Source organism: Corvus moneduloides, chromosome 5 (genome assembly GCF_009650955.1).
Source record: "Corvus moneduloides isolate bCorMon1 chromosome 5, bCorMon1.pri, whole genome shotgun sequence".
NCBI lineage: Eukaryota > Metazoa > Chordata > Aves > Passeriformes > Corvidae > Corvus > Corvus moneduloides.
In genome coordinates, this window is record NC_045480.1 from 15891972 (window position 1) to 15912523 (window position 20552).

The 20552-nt window shown below is 40.3% G+C and overlaps 2 protein-coding genes across 2 annotated transcripts; one reads left to right on the forward strand and one right to left on the reverse strand.

Moving 5' to 3' along the window:
* Positions 1 to 730: 730 nt before the first annotated feature.
* On the reverse strand, positions 731 to 10252 carry QDPR (quinoid dihydropteridine reductase; the record flags this gene model as incomplete). Its single annotated transcript, XM_032109181.1, has 7 exons — positions 731 to 1598; positions 3401 to 3484; positions 4814 to 4922; positions 7249 to 7389; positions 8182 to 8278; positions 9682 to 9774; positions 9893 to 10252. Coding segments are annotated over 7 exons (993 nt in total), but the record flags the coding sequence as incomplete, so codon positions are not given.
* CLRN2 (clarin 2) lies at positions 10115 to 19745 on the forward strand. The gene is made up of 3 exons (XM_032109449.1): positions 10115 to 11209; positions 15959 to 16138; positions 16547 to 19745. Exons 1-3 carry the CDS (start codon positions 10957 to 10959, stop codon positions 16810 to 16812), a joined length of 699 nt encoding a protein of 232 aa, XP_031965340.1. The 5' UTR covers positions 10115 to 10956; the 3' UTR covers positions 16813 to 19745.
* The last annotated feature ends 807 nt before the right edge of the window (positions 19746 to 20552 follow it).

The window sequence follows — 20552 nt, forward strand, 5'->3', positions numbered from 1 at the left end:
TTCCAGAATAATTGAGTAGCACCCCAGGGTTTCATTCCCTACCAGTGCCTTGCAGTTTTTGTCTGTACCCTGAGCCTGTAGAAACTGCTGGTGCAGCAGCATCATTGTGAGCTTTTCACTTAAAATCAAAAGCAGATTTACAAATTGACAGTCCTGGACCGTTTCGACAGGACAGAAAAATTCCCCTCCACCTCTGCATACAGCAAAACAAAACAAGTAAAGAAACAAGAGACAGTCATACCAAAACAGGCAACCATTCCATGTTAAAATTAACATGGGCACATGTGAGCTTTTCCAGTGGAAAGAAGGGAAAGGTTTCCTGACTCATGGCACTAAATCCTTCCCCAGCAGAAGCCTGAAGTTAATAAAAACAAAAAAAGTTAAGAGGGAGAACATATACACAACTTTTTATATTTAATTGCTTTCAAGATGTTCCCAAAAATCCGAGAGTACTCATTCCATGTAAGTCTATGCTCAGAACAGGTAATGATTGCACTCTGCATCTGAATTGTGTTTCCACATAACATGGTTGAGTTTAAGAAAACATTTGCTCCAGCTGAAGGCCTGCCTCTGTGCATGGCTAGTAGATCTTTGGCAGAAACACCATGCACCATGATCAGAATTAAATAAGTAAAAAAAGTTAAGTCCTTTACCACAACTGAACTGTACTTTCAACTAAACCAATTAAATGTTATCAAGATATTGGGATTACAGTAATGGAGACAACCAGTACATAAAACAATATACATTTATTTAGCACAAGAAGTTCCATTTTCAAACAGAATTGCATTTTTTCTACTTCTTGATGGCACTTTGCTTTTCAAAAAAGTCAAGAACCATCATGACTAAGAGAAAGGCATACTATTCATTTGACAGAATGACAGTTTTATCCTTCAACTGTAGGCCTGAGAGCAGCTTATGAACTGTAAGGCAAATTAAGAATTCCTTCTCAAGTGAGTAATCTCTATTCAGTTTCATTAACTCAAGTGGAACATTCACAAGAAAAGTGTTACACGACTAGGATATGATATGTGCCTGTGGTGTTCCCTATGGATACAGACAACATAATAGGCAGGGGTGGGGTTATAGTCTCAGACAGAAAAAGACAGAATACTGAAAGAGTTACAGTAAGTTGCCAGAAACACTTACTGACAGAGAAAAAAATCCAACCATTATGTATGCAATCACATGACATAGTTAAGCACAATTCCCATTTCACAGAAAACAGGTAAGTTGCCATATAATGCTCAGGACTAGGACATCTACAGACTTCAAAGCCTGCAACTTTTGTTTACAGACAAGTTGATATTATTTGGTAAACAAATGCTGATAGCTCACAACTGACAACACAGAAGTATTACTTGAAATCTGGTTCAATTAACGGAATAACTACAGACACTGGATACAGAAGACCATTCAGATTATACTGGTGGACAGATTTTCCACAGCTTCTCCTTTGCTGAAGTTTCATCACTTTAAGTGACTGACATCAAAGATGTGCTGCTGAAACTAGTTCAGTCTTCCCACCTGTAGTTATCACCTGGATTAGACTGCCAGAGCTTGGTCGATCCTTTCCTGTCATCCAGTTATAAAAGGTTCTGTTTTAAAATAAATGGATAAAACAGGGTGAGAAAGAACAAAAAAGTAACAACTACTATCAGGTATATTGACAGGAAGAATAAAATACAAGCCTATTACTTTTCCTTCTGCTCTCTCTGGTGTTCTCTGTGTGATGTGATCACTGGATTCAAACCCTCAGAACTGGACAGAGGGTCCAAAGAAATTCAAGGGGCTTTAGAGCACACAGGATTTCCAAAACATCTCAAAGGAAAAGGCCAGGAGCTCAAATTGTCAGGGTGGCTAGGTTTTTTCCCAATTAAAAAAATAATTTGGAAAAGGGAAGGAGGGGCTACTTAAGTTGCTCTTATAGCATATATATAAAAGAAATAAAGTTTTATGGCTAGGATAGAGTTGCTAAACCCATTACTCTGACAACAGGCCATTATAACATTTCAACATTTAACTGTGAAAGTGGTCTCAGTGGGAGGAAAAAAAGCTGTAAGACATCCAAAATAGTGCTGAGTAAGATGGATACATTCTAGGTAGCAGACCAGAACACTCCTTATCAAACCACAATATAAACTCCTTCCTCAAAATAGAATAGAGAAAGTGAAGGATATTTTACAGGTCCTTCAGCCCTTCTAATGGTGCAGACATAGCAATTGCCATATTGGAACAACCCACTATCCAACAAGAGCTTCCAGGGCACAAAACACAAGTGCCATATTGGAAAGAATTTCCTGCATCCTTCCCAGGATGCAGATGTTGCCAACAGATGCTGATGCTGCACAGGCAGTGAGATTTTCAGTTTTCAAAGCTGGGGTTAAATTTTAGGAAATTAGAAACAAAACAAAACAATCAACTGAATTCTCCTATAAGGATAAATTACTCAGAAGTTAAACTTAAAAAATGAATTTGCAAATCTGCAACATCTGGCTACCCCGTCTCTGGAGCACAATAAATTAAGGCTCTTTTTCTGAACATTTTCAGGCCAGCTAAATTCAGTTGATGGGGCCTGTTTTAAAGAGCCTCGTCAGACAACTGCAGAGGCTTCAACTAAACAGCTGCAACTGCAAATTTCCATCTCTGGCATCCACCTTAAAAAAATTCACAAAAAAGGAAATCTGATGTCAGAACTAAACTACTCAGCAATAGGTAAACTCAATTTCACTGTCAGTTCTAAAAGATTTTTAAAACATGTAAAAATTCACCCACAGCAGAAACTCTGATACTCCCCATCCCATTGCAGAATGCAATACTCATGCTGCACCTTCTGAGGAATGAGAACAGTAAGGCAGATAATCTCAGCCTGCCGTTACATAAGATACAGCTGCAGCTTCAGCATTTTGCAACATCATTCAGGACAAGTTTTTGTGGATAATACTAAATTTTTTTAAACAAGAGCAGGAATGTTGCCAGTTGAGAGAACTGAACTAACATGCCATAAACTGGGCAGTAAAGAGTGTTTAAAAGAAAAAGAAACCCACCCAAGTTTACATGCCTATTTGCACTTTATCTTTAAGCCAGGTGTCTCCTGCACCTGCTGTCTGCAATTTAATTTGTCTACAGGCTTTAGTAAATTCTCTGGCTTCCAACTGCTTAAGGCTATCTTCCTTGCTGAAATAACTCATGTATACTGAAGTTGATGGCGTTAGGCTAATTTTCTCCAGTTAGGAAACCTGTGCAATTAAACCCAATGTGATTTAGAAAGATAAACAATAAGATGATGGAGGAAAAAAATCCACCCAAATCCAAGACACCTATTTAAAAAGAACAGGCACTGAGATGCAGCAGCAAGAGGGACAGTGAGGAACTGCTTAGTTATCCCACAGATACTCACTCTGCAATGAATTCTAAGGGTGTCCAGGAGCTGAAATCTGCATCAGGCATTGCTTTCCTGTTTGCTGGCGTATCTAAGGTAACCCTATGATTAAAAAAGATAAGCAAGCCTTTTATTTATATATCATGTTTCTGATGAGCACCACCTGCTTCAATTCACTGCTGTAACATGCTTGACTTTTACACCATGTGGTATGGATTTCCCTTGCATCCTCCCCGTGTGTTAACAGAACGTAGTCATCAGTTTCAATGTATATCCAAGGCTCCAACTTAGAACCCCAAGCTTCTGGGCTCACCGACGAACTGTCCATTGGGGCCAACACTTAGCTTGCAGCTCCCTTCCCACCTCTCTCATCCAGACAGGGAATGGCAGCAATAAGCTTCATGTACTGCACAGCACATATGCACTACATCCATGCTTTCGAGAGACTACATGCACAAACATAGGAAGTTTTAACTTTGACAATACATATTTATGCTACATACAATGACATCAAAGGGTTAACTTTGCAGAACTCCCTCACTGAGATACTGTTGACAATCCAAGGTATATTTACCCTCTCAAAAATTCACTTAAGAACAGAGTTTTGCATGAGAACTACACAAGAGCAGCATGTACAAGAATCCAGTGATCTTGGTGTCTGCCTGCCTGTAAAGCTCTGTAGAAGGTGGTGTCAATCATCCAAACACATTTAATGCCATTCTTGTCTGACCTGAAGAAGTGTGTGTGAGGAAATCAAAAGAAGGGAGAATTCAGGTAGTGTACCAAATCCCTGTACAAAACTCTCTGGTCTTAAACTTTGGGTCCTGAACTAGATATGGACCTGGCAAGAAAAATACTTTTAATTTTTGCAGCAGAATTGATAAAATTAAACATAGTGAAGACCTACTAGGCCATCCACTTTTTACTAGCTTTCCTGATGCAAATGAAAGCAGGCAAATACTAGCTAAACTTTCTTGGTCTAATTTTACCAATCAAGCATAGATATGCAGCACCTTATGAAGAAGCATCTTTAATCAAATGAAAACCTTTGAAGTAATCCTTTGCCTTACTATTATCACACAGCTAAGTCTAAAACTGTGCTGAACAGTTCATCTCATTTTTACAGTTCTGTCTATACTGAAATAAAGAAATCAGACAATGCATGGCTACAGTTAAACTGGTTAAAAGTAAATCAAATTTTAATCCTAACATCCACTACTGTTTTGCAAAGGCAAAGAAAAGAATGTAATCATATTTAGGGTGACTTGTGTTAACACTTTGTTCATCCAGTCAAGATGCCCCCTTTCTCTGCGAGTAGTCTGAGAGGCTGAGTGCTGTGAATAGGACACTGCAAGCATATCTGTGTGGCTGTAGGTTACAGCAGTAACTAAATAAAACAACACAGGCAGAGACAGCTAAGCAACCACTTACGGTAAAATGGCAACTGCAGCAGAACCAGATGGCAGGCCACTGCTGGCACCAGCCAAACTCTGACAAAGCTGATGCACTGCTCCTTTGGCCATGCCATAGGCAATCATCCCTGAAAATCAAAAACCGGCAAATTAGAGCACAATCAGAACAGCTCTCAATAGCAGCAGTAACATGACAGAAACTAAAGACTGTTTGATGAATAGTAAGACCACTTACCACAGCCAGAAGAGAATCACACTTTTAAAATACATTAAAACAAAAAACTGATAATAATACGAGGGCTTTAGTAGACATCCAGGAACTATCACAGAACTCAGTTAACTTAGCACTACAGAAATAAGCAGCTTACCAAGTCAAGCATGTTCAGTCAGTGTATCCAAATGCATCCTGAAAGATGTGACCTACAGGGCTAAGCTCACAAATTTAACAGTAAGTCTGAAGATGCTCATAGATTTTAATAAGGCACTCTTCCATTAATTTTAATCATATAACTAAGGTATTCGTGAGTTTGGACCTGAACAGATACAGTTCACTTCCCTTTCAGATCTGGAATTCACTTTGTCAGCACCCCAGGTCTGACAGCCCCTGTAGAGAAAGCTACAAAAAAACCCAACCCTCATGGTAGAAAATTAATAAATAATGTGCAGGGAAAGCAAACTTCTTCCTAAAAACTGTTGTTTTCTAGGCAGACACCATTTAGCAGTGTCAAAGCAGCAGGAACCAGAGCATAAAGCACACTGCTCAGGTACAAGATCTGGACAATCAGGGTGCTAGAGGTCTCAGGTGTCTCAAGGCATGCATCTGTCAAGAAGTTCGGACACAGATTAAGCAGCTAAGAAAACATGAATGTGTTTTGTCTACTATAACTGAATGTCTTTCTTCCTACCCATCTATACAGCTACCCCCCCCCTTTCCAACATTCCTGAAGACATATTTTGAATATAATAAAAATACATATTGTATCACACCCACTTTTATTAGGAGCAATAATGGACAGCACTAGCTAACTTATTTTATTGTTATGATAAGAACATTCATGTGTCTCATATTCCTCTCTCATCTTGCCTAAACTAAACATTCTAAATCTTCTTAGAAACCTTTTCATGCCTGATACATTTCTCACACTGTTTCTGTCACTGTTCATGTAATTTTCAGTGTTCTTCAGTTTGCATTATGCGAGGCAACATTTTCTCATAGGAAAAGAAGAATCTCATTAAGAGCAAACAAGAGAAAGATTACTTCTTCCAGAACAGCCGGTCATAACAAGGCTAATAAGGCATATTTGCAAAAGTTGAGTAACAACTCTTTCCCAATTCTTCCTGATGTTAATAAGTTGCATGTGTTTGCCCAAAGCACTGCTGTGACTTTCAGAACAATTCAGACTAGCTGAAACTAGCTAGTTCAAAACAGGAAGGCACATCGCTTTGATTCCTGTGTTGTGGTCCCTATCTCCCAAAACCACCCAAACAAAAACCATGAAAGTTTGCCAGAATTCACTTTTTTTTCATTTGTATATAGTTAGTCAGCAGTTCATTGTAAATTATTCATCTGCTTATTCTCACAAAATAAACCTTTTATCTTTGACTATAGCAGATGCCACTATAAACACAGAAGATTAATCATTAACTAGAAAATATATAGAATATTTTTGCCTGAAGAGTGTTAGGCAAAGCTTTCAAGAATATTCATAAATTGTATATGTTTTAAGATCTTAGAATCTGTGTCTTAAAAATATCATTGAAATGACACTAATAAAGCTTGGGAAATAGAAGTATTTGTCTCCAACTTTCCTCTTGCTGCCTGTGGGCTTGTGTGTTGGTGCCTTTTTTTTTTTTAATTTTAAATTGCTCCCAGATTTCTTCCTCCATGCAGACTAACATGGTTGAGGAGCAAGATTAAAAATCCAATGAAGCTCCTATTAAATAGCTAGCGGAGTGCAAAGCCAACAATCAACAAGCTTATCTACATCTGAAGCAAAGGTAGACTAAATCAGAACATGAACAGGGCAAGCACGTTTATCAGAATCAGCTGCGTCATCACGAACAGAAAGACTGGTCAATTAAGGACTCTGTATTTCAGAACACGAATAGGAAATTTAACTTTGTCTAAACATTGTACTTACATTGCTTTGTGCTTCTAGTCTTCGTTAGTTTCCAAACTTTTTTCTATACCATATACTAGACGAGTACATTTCACCAATGTACGTCAAATATTATTTTAACACTGATTCTATGTATTTGCACCACGGCTTCGAGAGATCCAATATTGCTACCTGTAAAATTACACTTTCCTTACACGTTTCAGCAGCAGTGTCCCACTTGTGCTAGACGTCAAGAACTGGGGTGTGAAGCCATTGCTTCACAAACAAGAATGCTCAGATAAACAGCCATCTCTAACTGCTGGTGTCCCTGCAGCTGTCATGCACTGCATTTTACCTGGGGTTCCAGACAAAGCAGCTTGAGCGCCTGTCAGAGTCAAGAGGCCACCTTCTTTCAGATGTTTTGTGGCAAGGTGGCTGGAAATAGTCGATGTCCAAACGCTCTGTTTCCACATTAGATCACAGTTTTTGTATAAAGCTGATTAGGAAGAGAATTAGTGAAATTAGTCAAAAGAAGATTTTTAACTCTGATTTCCTCACTGTTACACAGAGTGCAACAGCACTATGAAAACATGCTTTCTACCATTTTTTACTTCCACATTGTAAAATATCATTTATATCTTTTGTATCTCCTTTCTCTTTGAGCCTGTAACATCCAAACCAGAAGGGAGAAGAAAAGGACACATTTTACCAAATTCACTCCAGACAGAAAAGGCTATTTTTCTTCTTGTATCTCTACAGTAGTGGGCAAAGTATAAAATTTCATTCTGAATATTACATGTTTGAAAACCTCTTTTTAAGGGTTTTTTTGAAGGTTTTTTTCTGTAGCATGATTAGGCAGTGCCTTCCAATACTGTATTGCACAGTAACAGCTCAGAGAACTGCAGGAGGCAACTGAAGTTTTATGCATAAAGCAATAACTTAGGAAACAACATCAATATTTCTACCCAGCACTGTCTTTTATAACTTGCCTGACACCGGTAATCTCAGGAAATGTCAGCTCATAGATAATAATGCTGAGCTCCTTCAGAATGCACATCAAAAACTTTTTGAAAAAAATTAGTGCATCAACAAACATTACTGAAGAAACTAAATGTTGTGCAAATTTAACAGACAGCAAAAATTCAGAGAAGCACAAAGAAGCACTGTGACTGAGCTATTTTGTACTTTTATGATTTTGTCCTCTTCTGGACTCAGGAAGAAAGACTTTTAAGGACTTCTCTCAGCTATCCTTCATGTTTTCACCAGCATGGCTGTACCAAAGGCTTACACTTGGCTTTGGCGCTGCCTCCAGCCCATCCTCCAGCTACACACAAGATCGCATCCACCTTTTCTTCACCGAGAAGTTTTCCAACTTCTGCTGTCACCTTCAACACATAGAATAAGAATATATTGAAAACACTGAACTGATAAGGTAAAGAGGTAAACACCAAGAATGCCCTAAAGTTACTTTTTCCTACTTATGTATTTGAGTAACACAAGACAAAGCAATTTAAACAGCTATAGAAAATTAATATTTATGATCTATGAACTCAAAACAACAGTGTTGAAAAATAACTATAGGTGAAACTCAGATGGATGAAAGCCATAGAGCGTGTGATGTCACTGGAAATAAGGGATCATCAGAGCTGAAACTCCTGACCCTTACCTCTATCGTTAAAAATTATTATTGACTTGCTTTTGGCAGGTTCTCTTCCAAGTATGGTGTTGTTTAAGATGGGGACGAAACTCCAGGTCTGACTAGGACTACTGGCGTCACTTTTGATGACAGTGCAAGAAAAACAACTAAAGATTGGCCTTCTTATTGGTTCTGTCTAGACCACAACCATCAGTTTGAGCCTGGCTGTTAAATTTGAGCTTGTATACTTTTAGGTATCTACAATTTGTTCTCTTTCAAATGTAAGATCTCGCAGCTGGTAATGAATTTGTTGGCTACAGATTTTCTCTGTCAAAGTAAATAGCAAACAATTCATCTCTCAACAAGAGAAAAAGAACCAATAGCTTTTGCAAAGACTTATTGAAAATTGTATTGCAAATATTCTATGTTACTCTTTCGAAGCTTTAGGGGTTGTGTAGATATAAAGAAAACATATTGGGTAGATATTCAGTATATCAGTAACAGAAATTGGTTTGAAACTTAAAATGCAAAAACTAAACCCTATCTATTGAGAATACAGCAAAGTATTTTTTTAGGCTGTCTTAGATACTCCCATATTCACTTTTGTGGAAACCAGTGTATTCTCCTAGGATCCCTTGGGGTTTAGGTTCATACGCTTTGAGCATGCCATCTACCTACACACAACACATTTATAAGTCAGGGTATTTGAAAGAAGTGCTGCGTTTTAAGATGTCCTTACCCATCTTCATTACAACCCACCTGGTTCAGTCTGTGACTTTTAAAAGTCAAAACAAAAGCAAAGCAAAACTGCCTTATGTGCTGAGCCTCCAATATCCCGGATCAAGCTCTTTCTGTGTATTCAGTTAAAAGGAATTACAAAAAATTAAAAAGAAGCGACGAGCAGAAGCTGAAGGACCTTGAGTTTCACGGTATGGCCGCACGACCGCCACCGACTGCGCTCCTGCTTCCTGCAGGGAGCCGGACCCATCCCTCCAGCCGCCTTGCTCACCGCGGGCGGCAGCGAAAGAGATGCTCACAGCCGCGGCGAGGCTGCGCGCATCGCCCGGCCGAAGGGATGCACGCACCCGGGGGAGGCCGCCTGGGGCACCGCCCCACCCAGCACCGGCCGGCCCGCACTCGCCGCCGACCCACCTGCTCGGCCTGCTCGGGGAAGGAGTCGGTCGCCCTCACCACCACGTTGGCGCTGGCGTCCGCGTTCTCCGCCAGGTCGATGCTGGCCACCCACTGCCACGGCGAGAGGAACGCCGCGTTAGCGGCCCGCGCCCCGCAGCGCCCGGCCCGGCGGGGCACGGCCGCTCCCCCGGGGGCGCCCCGCCTCGCCACCTCCCAGCCCGGCGCTTACCCAGTTCTTGGACTTGAAGTACCGCACGCACTGGGAGCCCAGCGCGCCCCTGCCCCCGTACACCAGCACCCGGCCCGCCGCCATGCCCGCCGCCCCGGCGCTGCTCTCCCGCCGGCGGATGGGCCGCCCCGCGGGGCGGGCGAGGGGCGGCAGCGCCCGGTCGGGGGTGGTGCCAAGGGCGGGGCTGGGCCGCCCGCCCGGGCCGTGCGGAGCCGGGGGCAGGCGGAGGCGGCGAAGTCCCAATACTTCGGCCGAGCCACGCCAGGGGGCCGTGTTACCAGTCCTGCTGTTAATTAAGTAATTAGTGGTTCTGAAGGTCCTCCCAGGGCTCGGGTAGCAGTAACCGTAGAAGTGTGCGGGCAATTACGGCCGGTTTTCTGTAGCGCTCATGGATCGCACCTGTAGCTTGAGTTACGCCGCATGAGTGCCCTGGGCTACGGCACGGCTGGCCAGGCCACCCCGGCTGCGAAGGGCTTTGTGCGCCCCGCTGTAATTCAGAAGATTCCAGACCCATCATTTCTGCCCTTCAGATAACTCTGCCTGCAGTGACATTTAGAAGCTGGGTGGGAGCAAGCGCCGGGAAGCTCAGCACGGCTCAGGCAACAGCAGAATCCTCCAGCCAAATTACACTGTTTTAATGCTTTGTCCCTTGCACACAACTGTTTACCCACTTTCTTTAATAATCTAAGAAACTGAATTCTTCTCGAAATTTTCTTCACATGAGGTTACAGTAAAAAGCTTGATGTCATTTGAGCAGGACAATTAAACCCTTGAGGAAATATTAGACAGGCCATAGAGATAGAATTACTTACTGCAGAAAGAAGCATCACCGGGCTACAATGTAATGAAGCCCTTACTTGCAACCATTTCAGGATGTTGCAGGAAAATGTATTTTTTGCCTTGATTTTTAACCATACAGATTAATTGCTAGACCTTCAATATACGAAGAGAAGTATTTTGAAATGCCTGATATTCGGCTTTGGATTTTGGAGCATGATGAAAAGTGGGAAATACAACTGACTACTGCAGATAGGGCTTGGAGATGATCCCTTGAAAGCACTAGGATGCCTGGCTGCTTTAAAAAGATGTTATTTTCCTTGGCTTCTCTAGTAAGTTTTGTGTCTTTTATCTTGATTGTTGTTGCAATGGGGACCCCAAAGTGGATGACTGGAAAGATCCTTTGCAAAACAGGAGCTGATTTGGTCAATGCCACAGATCCAGAGCTGGTCAAGTTCATTGGAGAAATTTACTATGGACTCTTTCGGGGCGGCAAAACACGCCAGTGTGGCTTGGGTGGGCGGCGTTCCAAATTCACAAGTAAGTACAATTTTGGTTGAATATTTAGTCTAATGTCTAGTTGGAATTTAGCACTTTATTCTTTTTGTTTACAGAACTCATAGAATGCAAATTATTATTATTATTAAATAAATATGCAGTCTTTATGGTTTGGTGTTTGAGTGTGAATATAAAATTTCTATCATTTCAGGAGTGATTTTTGCTACAGTTGTACTCTGTAGTCCTGGAATCAAGATGGGAAAAAAGATCCCTAGGGATAGATGGAGAGTTTCCTTTTAGCCTTGTGAAGGGGTTGAAAGTCATTTGGAGATGACCCTGTAAATCATACTTTCCCCTTGACTGACTTTTTCCTATGCCAAGTTTTGCTTTGCCATCTCTCTGCTTCTGTCCTTGCCTTCTCTGTTGAACTCTTCTGAGGTTTTTTCCCTTTAAGAAGCAAAGATTTATTTAGCTGGCCACATTTTTGTATTTCTCTGGCTGTCATAATGCAAATGTCTACCATAGCACATACCACTAACTGTATTAATAATGTTGAAGAAATTCTCACCTTCTTTTCTATTAAGTTTGGAGACAATAAATTGCTGAATTCTTAACACTTGTAGAAACTCTTCTAAATGTATTCCTTTTAACGTAAAATATTTTCTTGAGGTCTTGAAAGCACTGAGCTGTATGCTCGATAGTTTCCACATTTCAGTCATCCTGTTTTGTAGTGAAAATGGTAATTTGCATTGAAGATTTTTAGTTCACTGTACAGATTTCCTGCAACTTAAACCAATATGAGTTGAAGCTGCTGCAGTCTCACCCTCTCCCTAGCCCACAGCAATGCTGTCCTGTCCCAACCTTTGCATTGCCTCTGGTAGTTGTTGTGGTGAGGTAGTTCAGGAGTTAAAATGGCCAAAAATTTAACCTACAAAAATAAATAATTGTTTTCCCACAGGATCGTGTCTGACTACACAACTGCACAAGCACTTCTATAAAAACTTGAAGGCAGGTGTGACTGTGGGACTTGAGAGGGAATGGAGAAAAGAACCAGAGCAACCTCAACTTAGATCAGCATGACCAGTTTTTAAACTGGATTAATTTGGACTGGTCACTTTTAGAGTAACCAAATTATTGCTCAAGCTCTGACTGCAGCTGCAACTTCATGACATGGACATAGCAGTCATGCTCATTCAATCCCAGTTCTTTCACCCCATTCTGTCAGAGATGAAGATAAAGGTAGCCAATCTCCTTTAAAACTCTGTACAACTTTCTGGACTATTTAATAAACTTTCAGATTTTTTCCTGTGTAACCTGAGAGGAAGGCATAATGTTCCACAGTCACACTGGAGCACATTGATATGCATTTGGAGGACATGAGCCTGCACTCCTTAGACAAACAGAGCTCTCACTGAAGGTAGTAAGAATTCTCCATTAGAACTGTAAAACTGGGTCATTAAGTTCAGTAGGCACAAATACGCATTTTGGTCAACGAGTGTTCCAGAGATTTTCCCTTTTAAATATTTTAATAACTCTATTGAGTTTGATATTTTCACAATACTGTTTTCAAACAACAATACACAAAGCTGTTACTTTTGCACAATGGTGAGCAGGACTGGGGATTCTGTGTTTGACATGACGTTTTTCTGGTTTGAATTTCCCCCTTAATCTCTAAGCATTCTGAATTTACTGGAGAGCAAGAACTGTGAGACTTTTCTTGAGGGATGTAATGATATAAATGGGACTTCACTGGCACCATAGATCAAGACAAAGCTAACACCTCATATGGTGCAGTATGGCAGTACCTCTGGCACTTTGGAATTCCAAATTGAGATAATTTACTGTTATTGGTACATCCCCTTTCCCTCTGTTAACATTCACTAGAGTAGACTTACGGCTGGCATACTCGCTTTTAGCTGGGACAGTGACAGCATGACTCAATTGCCATAATAGGTATCCAGTGCTCTTTTGTACTCCTCAAGATGTATATCTGGCCTCCAGCTGCTGCATCTGGAAGTGTCCCATATATAGTGCAACATGTATGTTAGACCCATGGGGTTGTTATGATGGTCCTAAGACACCTAAGTTGGCATAAGATGCTCATGTTTTGACAACTGAGTCAAACCCTGAGAACAAGCTGGGGAAGCCACACATTTTGCCTGTGCATAGCAAATACTGCTGGATTGTGTCAGGAGTCTCCATGGAAATATCCTTCCCATGGATTCTTATTTCTGCATACTAAGCCAGACCTGTCTTTGGGACTTGGCTGCGAGACTCAGAAAAGAGACCAAATAATCCTTACAACTGCCCTAAAATCTCTGATGGTTTGTAAGGAGGCTTAATTCCGTGTGCTTTCTTGTTACACTGCCAGTTGTTTTCCAGTCAGAAAGCAACCTAGTTTTTGGATTCCCATTTCTAATATATACTTCTGATTCTCATTTAGTCCCCTCGTTTCATCTTGTCAGTCTCCTGTAGCTCCTCTGTACACCAGGCCCAACTATAACCCCAGAATGAGCTACTGAAACAGATCTGTTGAATCACAATATTTTTGTATGGGATTTCTACAGTATGATTTTTTTCTACAGAATCTACTATAATTCTGTCATGTTGTCTCGGTTTTGAAAGACAGGTGTCTGCTAAGGAAGGCAGAAGCCCCCCCTTGAAGTGGCAGATATAACCCCTTTTCCCTCTAAGTTATTATATTTTGAAAATCAAGGGCCTTTAGGCAAAGATGTGGGAAATAGGAATAACAGCTCTTTACTATATATATATATATATATATATGTATATAACCAGTCAAACAAAACAACAACAACTATGGCAGTAACAGCAAACAATCACAAACCCAGTCCCAGCCTTCTCGGCTGTCGGGCCCTTTCCCCTCGGGTGCAGTTCCGCTCGCAGCCGGCAGGGGCGCTGGCGGCTCCCGGTGAGCAGGGCAGGTGCGATGGTTCCCCCGCGGCTGCAGGGGGCGCTCCGGAGCGAGCTCGGGGAGCACGCGGCACCGGTGCTCCGGGGATCCCGGGGAAGGATGGAACAAAGGCTTCACAAACCCCTGGGCAGCCGATCCCGGACTCTCAGAAACAGCAGGCTGGAACGGCAGGCTAGAGCGGCAGGCTAGAACGGCAGGCTGGAGCGGCAGGGACGAACGCAAATCCCGGGTGGCAGGCGAGATGTATCCAGATGGGAGAACCCCACGGAAGCCCAGGCAGGCAGGGCGAGCAGGGCTACAGCGTAGCGAAAGCTCGAAGCAGCAGCGGGGCAGGGCAGCCACAGCCCGGTCTCCAGCAGGGCAGGGAAAGCGGCTTTTGGGGTCCCGGCGTTGTTTCCAGCAGGAAGAAAGAACGGCCAAAAAGAAAGAAGCAGCAGCTCCTTTCTCTGCAGCTTCTCTCTCCGGACGCTCAGAGCGAACTGACCCCACACCCAGGTGTAGACAAGGGAGTAGCCAGGCCCGCCCCACCCCCCTTTTTGTCTTTCTTAAGTACAGCTATTTGTCCCCTAGCAACATGCATATGGGAAAAAATTCCTTTAACAGGAAAAAAAACTAAGACTAAACTGAAACCCCAACACATGTCATGATCAAATTGTATGCCTGATGTTCATGGTGACATCCACTAACTATTCCTGCCTACTTTTTAGGTGGCTTGTTTGGACTTTGGGGGTTTTTTGTCAGTTATGCAGCACAGGAAGGAATTTATTTATTTATTTGTTTATATTATAGTATACCTTCTTTGTAGTAATGTTTTAGTAATTAGGCAGTAAGTTCTTCAAAACATGTATGAGTGTGCAGTGCTATGCTGAAGGTCTCTTTTTGATCACCTTGTCTTTTAGGGTTTCCTCTCAGCCTCTCTCTTTCCTCTCAGTCAACATGTCACCCACAATTCCCTACTCACATTTCTTCTGATTGTGTTACTGAAGGGCTGCAGGATAAACTAAACATTCAGGTGTACATTTCCTGCTGCTGGCCCCCTTCACCCCCCCCTTCACCTGTTACTGTGAAGAGAGAACCAAGAAGATTACTGTTCTCTAGAGACAAGCAAGTGACAGTCTGCTTAAGGAGAGCTTGTGCCTGTAGCAAAACATGGGAGCACTTCACCTAAAGCCTACCTGACTGCAATACTTACAAGCTTCCTACATCTGTAGATAAAACCCTGCCAGATGCCCAGAAAAACATAAAGGGACTATAAACATGAGATGAGAAACCAAGAGGAGAATCTTAAAGGGCAAACCTGTGGGATTAGGATGTATGAAATCAGGGCAGATCTCACTGGAGCCAGCAGTAAAGAGAGGAATAGAAAAAAAGAACATGAGAAAATAAACACAGGAAAAAGTGATACTATTTTAAGCAGCAAGGGGCCGAACAAGGAAACTGAGACTATCAGACTCCAAATGGATGAGATTAAAAGCATGAGACAGGAATGAGAAGCTCAAAATCAGGAGTTTGGTACAGAGAAGAGAGGTGAAAAAGAGACAGGAAAGTATGCAGCAGACAATACAGCAGCAGAGATAAAGACATTAACACCACTAGATAAATAAACAGGACTTAAGCCTGAATCCTTAATCACAGATCCTGTGTAGATTATTCCTGTAGCAGAATATCCCTGGTTTATCTGATGCACTGAAAAATAAAGCATCATGAACTGAGGTGTGTGTAACTAGCTGAATTCCACATCTCTGTAAAAAATAGTCTTGCTTAAATATAAACTGAATTTGAAGCAGCAGCACAGTGTGATGTTTACCATCATCAAGAAAAGCTATACACTGAATACACCATTTATTTTTCCTTGACAGTTTTCCCACACATGGTGAAAAAGTTGAACACAGGCCTGCATGTGATGATCATAATATTCCTCTGTGTGGCCATTTTCTTTTCTCTGGTCAGTTTTGGATTCTGCATTCTTAACACAATAAAAGTTCCTTACCGGGCTATTAACGGTCCAGCAGGAGCATGCCTTTGGAACTTCCTTGCAGGTAAAGTCATTTACCAGTGTTTTTTTCTAGTTACACTCATAGAAAATGATACAAGTTCCTTCTTTTGCCTTGGTAAATACCTCTTTGACTTAAATATTTGTGAGCACAATGACGGTTGCAGTGAATTCTCACCTATCAAAACAGAACTTCCAGGTGGCATCTCAGCTTATTGCGTCTAGTCAACATTTAACAGGAGCTATGAATGCCAGCCTTTAGGCTTTGTGTCACTGATAAAAGTATGTTTGCCCATACAATAAAGCCTAAGCATTTTGAAGGTTTTAAGCCATGCTTTTGTCTATCCTTACTCTGTAGAGTGCTCACTGATGTATTCAATAAGTCTTTTGAGGCACAATCAAAATGTCTGTATTGTTTTGATTTGATAATGGTAAATACTTCATTTTGTTGCAGGTGGATTTGTAGTACTTGCAGTCACCAGCTTCATGGCTGCTGTGAAACTTCATCACGTCACAGAAAGAATTGCCAATTTTCAGGAAAATGTCTTTCGGTTCGTTATCTTAGAGGAACGCTCTGAAGACTGTTTTTGGATTTGTGTGGCAAGTGCCACAGCACATGCAGTCAATTTGCTGCTAATAGCCATTAGTGGGATTCATTTTCCTAAAATTAAGACTAAAACAGAAGAAGTGAATGTTACGGCAGAAGATATCATGTACTAACAAATCTACACAAAACTATTTTGGTCAAGTGAACTGTTGTGATAGGAACAGCTTCTTGGCTCTTCAGCCTTTGTTCTGGATAGATGATTTACATATAAACCTGAGTAAAGATGTCAGTCTACAATACCAGCAACTAACATGTCTGTGAAAAAGTAAAAAATCTCAAATGCTATAAATATCATTATTCTCAAAATGGACTGATATCTGCAGTGAATATATGCTGTTACTCAGTTTTTAGAACATTTGCACTTTGGCATATTTTAGAAAACTAAGGTAAAATATTATCTCATCAAACAAAGTGTCTTCTTTATTTAGAAAGAAAACATGTTTATCACAAATCTTTGAAACTATAAGGTTATTTCAAAACAGAAAGAATGTATGTTTGGCATTCACTTTCACAGAATTATCTAGAGCATGTTGAGAGGGACATATAAGTTATGTTTGATGACGTTATACAGCATTGAAAAAGAAAACATCATATGTGAGGCTAAAGTTAAGGGGCAGCAAAGTCTAAGTGTGTGTGAAATGTTTTTAAAACAGAAATTATCCAATACCCCAAGGCAAAGAAGTGAGAAATGTAAAGTATATGGGATGCTATTAGTCTATGAAGAAAAAATTCTTAGTTGCTAGATGAATGTTTCATTGCAGCTTCTGGAAATAAAGTAAACAGATTAAAGGTAATAGTGCTTTTAGATAACCTGGAAAATAATATTCTGACAGATTAATTGTCTTTATAACTGCATTAATTGTTAAGTCCATCTGAAATCAAGTAAAAGTGATGTATGATGAAACACTGTTGAAATGAATAGAGCTGGCTAAATGGATGGAAAAGTTGCTTTCTTAGGAAGTACCATGGTTTTGACAGGGATTCAACCAGTTCATGGGTCACGAGGAGTGAATATTTTTGAGAAAAGAATATGGAATGTACCACTAAGAATGGATACAGTGATCTCTACCATCTCTGGGTTTGGCTCTACAAGGTTAGGAGGATTATGAGTGAAGCAGAAATTTGTGAGGGTGCCTCTGCAATAGGCCCTAATAACCTGTCTTCTTCAAGACACTATGAGCCACTTTTTTTTTCAGGAGGACTAAAATTATTTTTAAAAATTTAAGAGACAGAAAATTATGATGAGTCTAGGGAATTCATTTCTCAATGAAATAAAACAATTAAAATTTTAGCATAAAAGAGACTCAATAAATCAGAAAAAGTGATTCCTATTTTATACCACCCTCTTATTTCACTGTTCTTCTGATTTTGCTGGTGCTTTCACTCAGATTGTACCTGGGCCACTACTCCAGAAAGATGGTCCCAGTACATGGACAGGCAGCAAACAAACCCAGTCTATGAAAGTGTCTTAGAGGGTAACAACACATTAGTGCCGGGGAAACTGTCCACAGAGGCTTCTGTGGTACCACCATCTTCCCCTCCCAGAAAATTCTGAGTGGCTTTGAAATAGAAAAACTTGAAGTGCAGCATAATTATGCAAGTAGAAAATGTAATACTTGTCATTTGTACTCTTTCTATGAACATGTATAATTTAGACGTAGTTACTGTACAGAAAGTATTATATTGTGACATGTAACTTAGCTTTTACTAAATATAGTTTTCTTCAGGAGGTGAGAAGGAAGCAGATTGTTAAATCCTCCATATTAAGAGATTGCTTTGAAAATGCTTTTCAGTAATATTAATATGCATGTATTGCAACACATTTTCATACTGATAATAAACTGGTTAATGGCCTCCAAATTTCCACCCCTTCCAAAAATATTGTTGAATAAGAATCATTTAGGACTATTTAGGTAAGGACAAGATTAAACATTTGTTGGAGTGGATTCCTAGATAGGTCACAGTAGCTCTGTGGAAGAACCTGTAGAATGCACTGTATAGATGAAGTTAAAGGGGGATGGCTGGGCTGATCAGCATTTTAATTTCTTGGTTTGAATCAATTCAACAGTGGAGCATACTCTGCAGTAAAGGTCCAAAAGAAGATTTGTCTGACAGCAGATGTATGAAGCATCATTGTGGGATACTGTACGTGCACGAGTAGAATGACCAAATAACATTATCACCCAATGACAGTGTTGTGACCTGTGAGAAAGCAGTATTTTCAGTTCAGAGTGAACAGAAGTATCGCCATGCATGAGCTAAACTTAATGAAACAGATGTAAGGCTAACTTAACCTTTCAGCTGCACGGGTTGTCCAAGCTTAAGCTCTGCTAAGATACACTGATAGGTCAATGCATGGAATATTTGCCCTGGGAAATTTTATCTGCAGAAAAAAAGGTTAAATGCAGTCATACATATTTGAAATGTACAATTACAAAGCACATCCTGGGGTTAACAACAGGTAAGATTATCACTTAAACCTTTTCAGCTTTCCCTTGTACATCATAAACTAATTTCAAAAACGTGCAACTTGATATATGTGGTCTACTTTATTTACACATTTTTTATTATGCTTCACATAGTGTATCTGATCATATGCATGCTCAACACGTGGAAATTAATACTTCTCTGGGGGCACTTCTTACCTTGGAAGATTTGAAATCCCAGAGGAGAACATTTATGAGCAATATCTGCCCAGAACTTTGAAGACGTTATGGGTATAACCTTATCTTTCCATAAAATTAAAGACGTCCTCATATATCCCAAAAATACCTACTTAATTTGTATGTGCAGAATAATATATAGAAGCACCATGTAAGTAGAGAAGCTATGGAGTTCAAAGAACTAAGGAACTGATCATTGTATCCAACAGCCTTGCCAAAATAAATTAAGGTAAAAATCAATTACCACTTTGATCCTTTAAATAATATGATGGTTTAATGTTTAAAAAATGTATTTTTACAAGATAAATCAAATTGGATGCCATTTGCCTCAGTCATTATTTCTGACTGCTGCTGTTCTTAATAAAACATGTTATTTGTCTCTGTACCATGTACTTCATGGAAAAAGCTGGTAGGTGGGAAATGCAATGGACTCCTAGAGAACAGGCCCAACTCCTTCTACATCATGTTCTGCTGGTTTAACAGCGTAACTCCACTTAAAGATGTATGGAAAAGCAAACATTGTTATACATAGTGTCATAAGGTGTCTTATTCTCACGTATAAAAATGAATTACTTAAAATCTATGCTTCACACTTCAGGGGCAGGGAAAGAGACAAAAAGGGTCTGGATCACCTGAAATTAAAGTCCAGTGCATGTTCAATGCTCTTCAGACTGACAATACAATAGCTGTCAGCAAACTCCAACCAGTTCTTTTCCATGCAGTGCTTTTGCTGAGCATATATCTACTTCTGACAGTACAGTGACAGAATACAGATCTCGTATTCTGTTGTGAATTTTCCTGACAAAATATAACCACAGTCATTTTCACCATTTTTTTTATTTTCAATTACCACCTTTTTATTTCTATTTATAATTTCAGCCTGAGATTGTTACTGCTTTCTCATAGAAAATAACGTGCGTTTGCAATAAAGCTTTATTTTTCCTAAATAATTTACATTTTAATCTTCAATATGCAAATTAAGTATGCAGTATGCAGACCAGGGCTGCTTAAGTCTGTGAGAAACCCCCGAGAGAAATACGACCACGTATCTAGAATATGCCACGAGAGGGCAAAAATCCAGTGTGAAGCTGTGATTTGTTAGTTAACAAATAATAACACACTTTGATTTTCTTAGATGGAATTTATTAATAATTAAGCAAGTAGAATGTGAGCAAAAGCAGTGCTGGGTG

Bases quoted from the DNA above. Each gene is read 5' to 3' on its own strand.
- CLRN2 (XM_032109449.1), top strand. From the start codon at position 10,957: ATGCCTGGCTGCTTTAAAAAGATGTTATTTTCCTTGGCTTCTCTAGTA. The intron at 11,210-15,958 runs GTAAGTACAATT...TTTCCTTGACAG, and splicing joins GCGGCGTTCCAAATTCACAA to TTTTCCCACACATGGTGAAA. The intron at 16,139-16,546 runs GTAAAGTCATTT...ATTTTGTTGCAG, and splicing joins CCTTTGGAACTTCCTTGCAG to GTGGATTTGTAGTACTTGCA.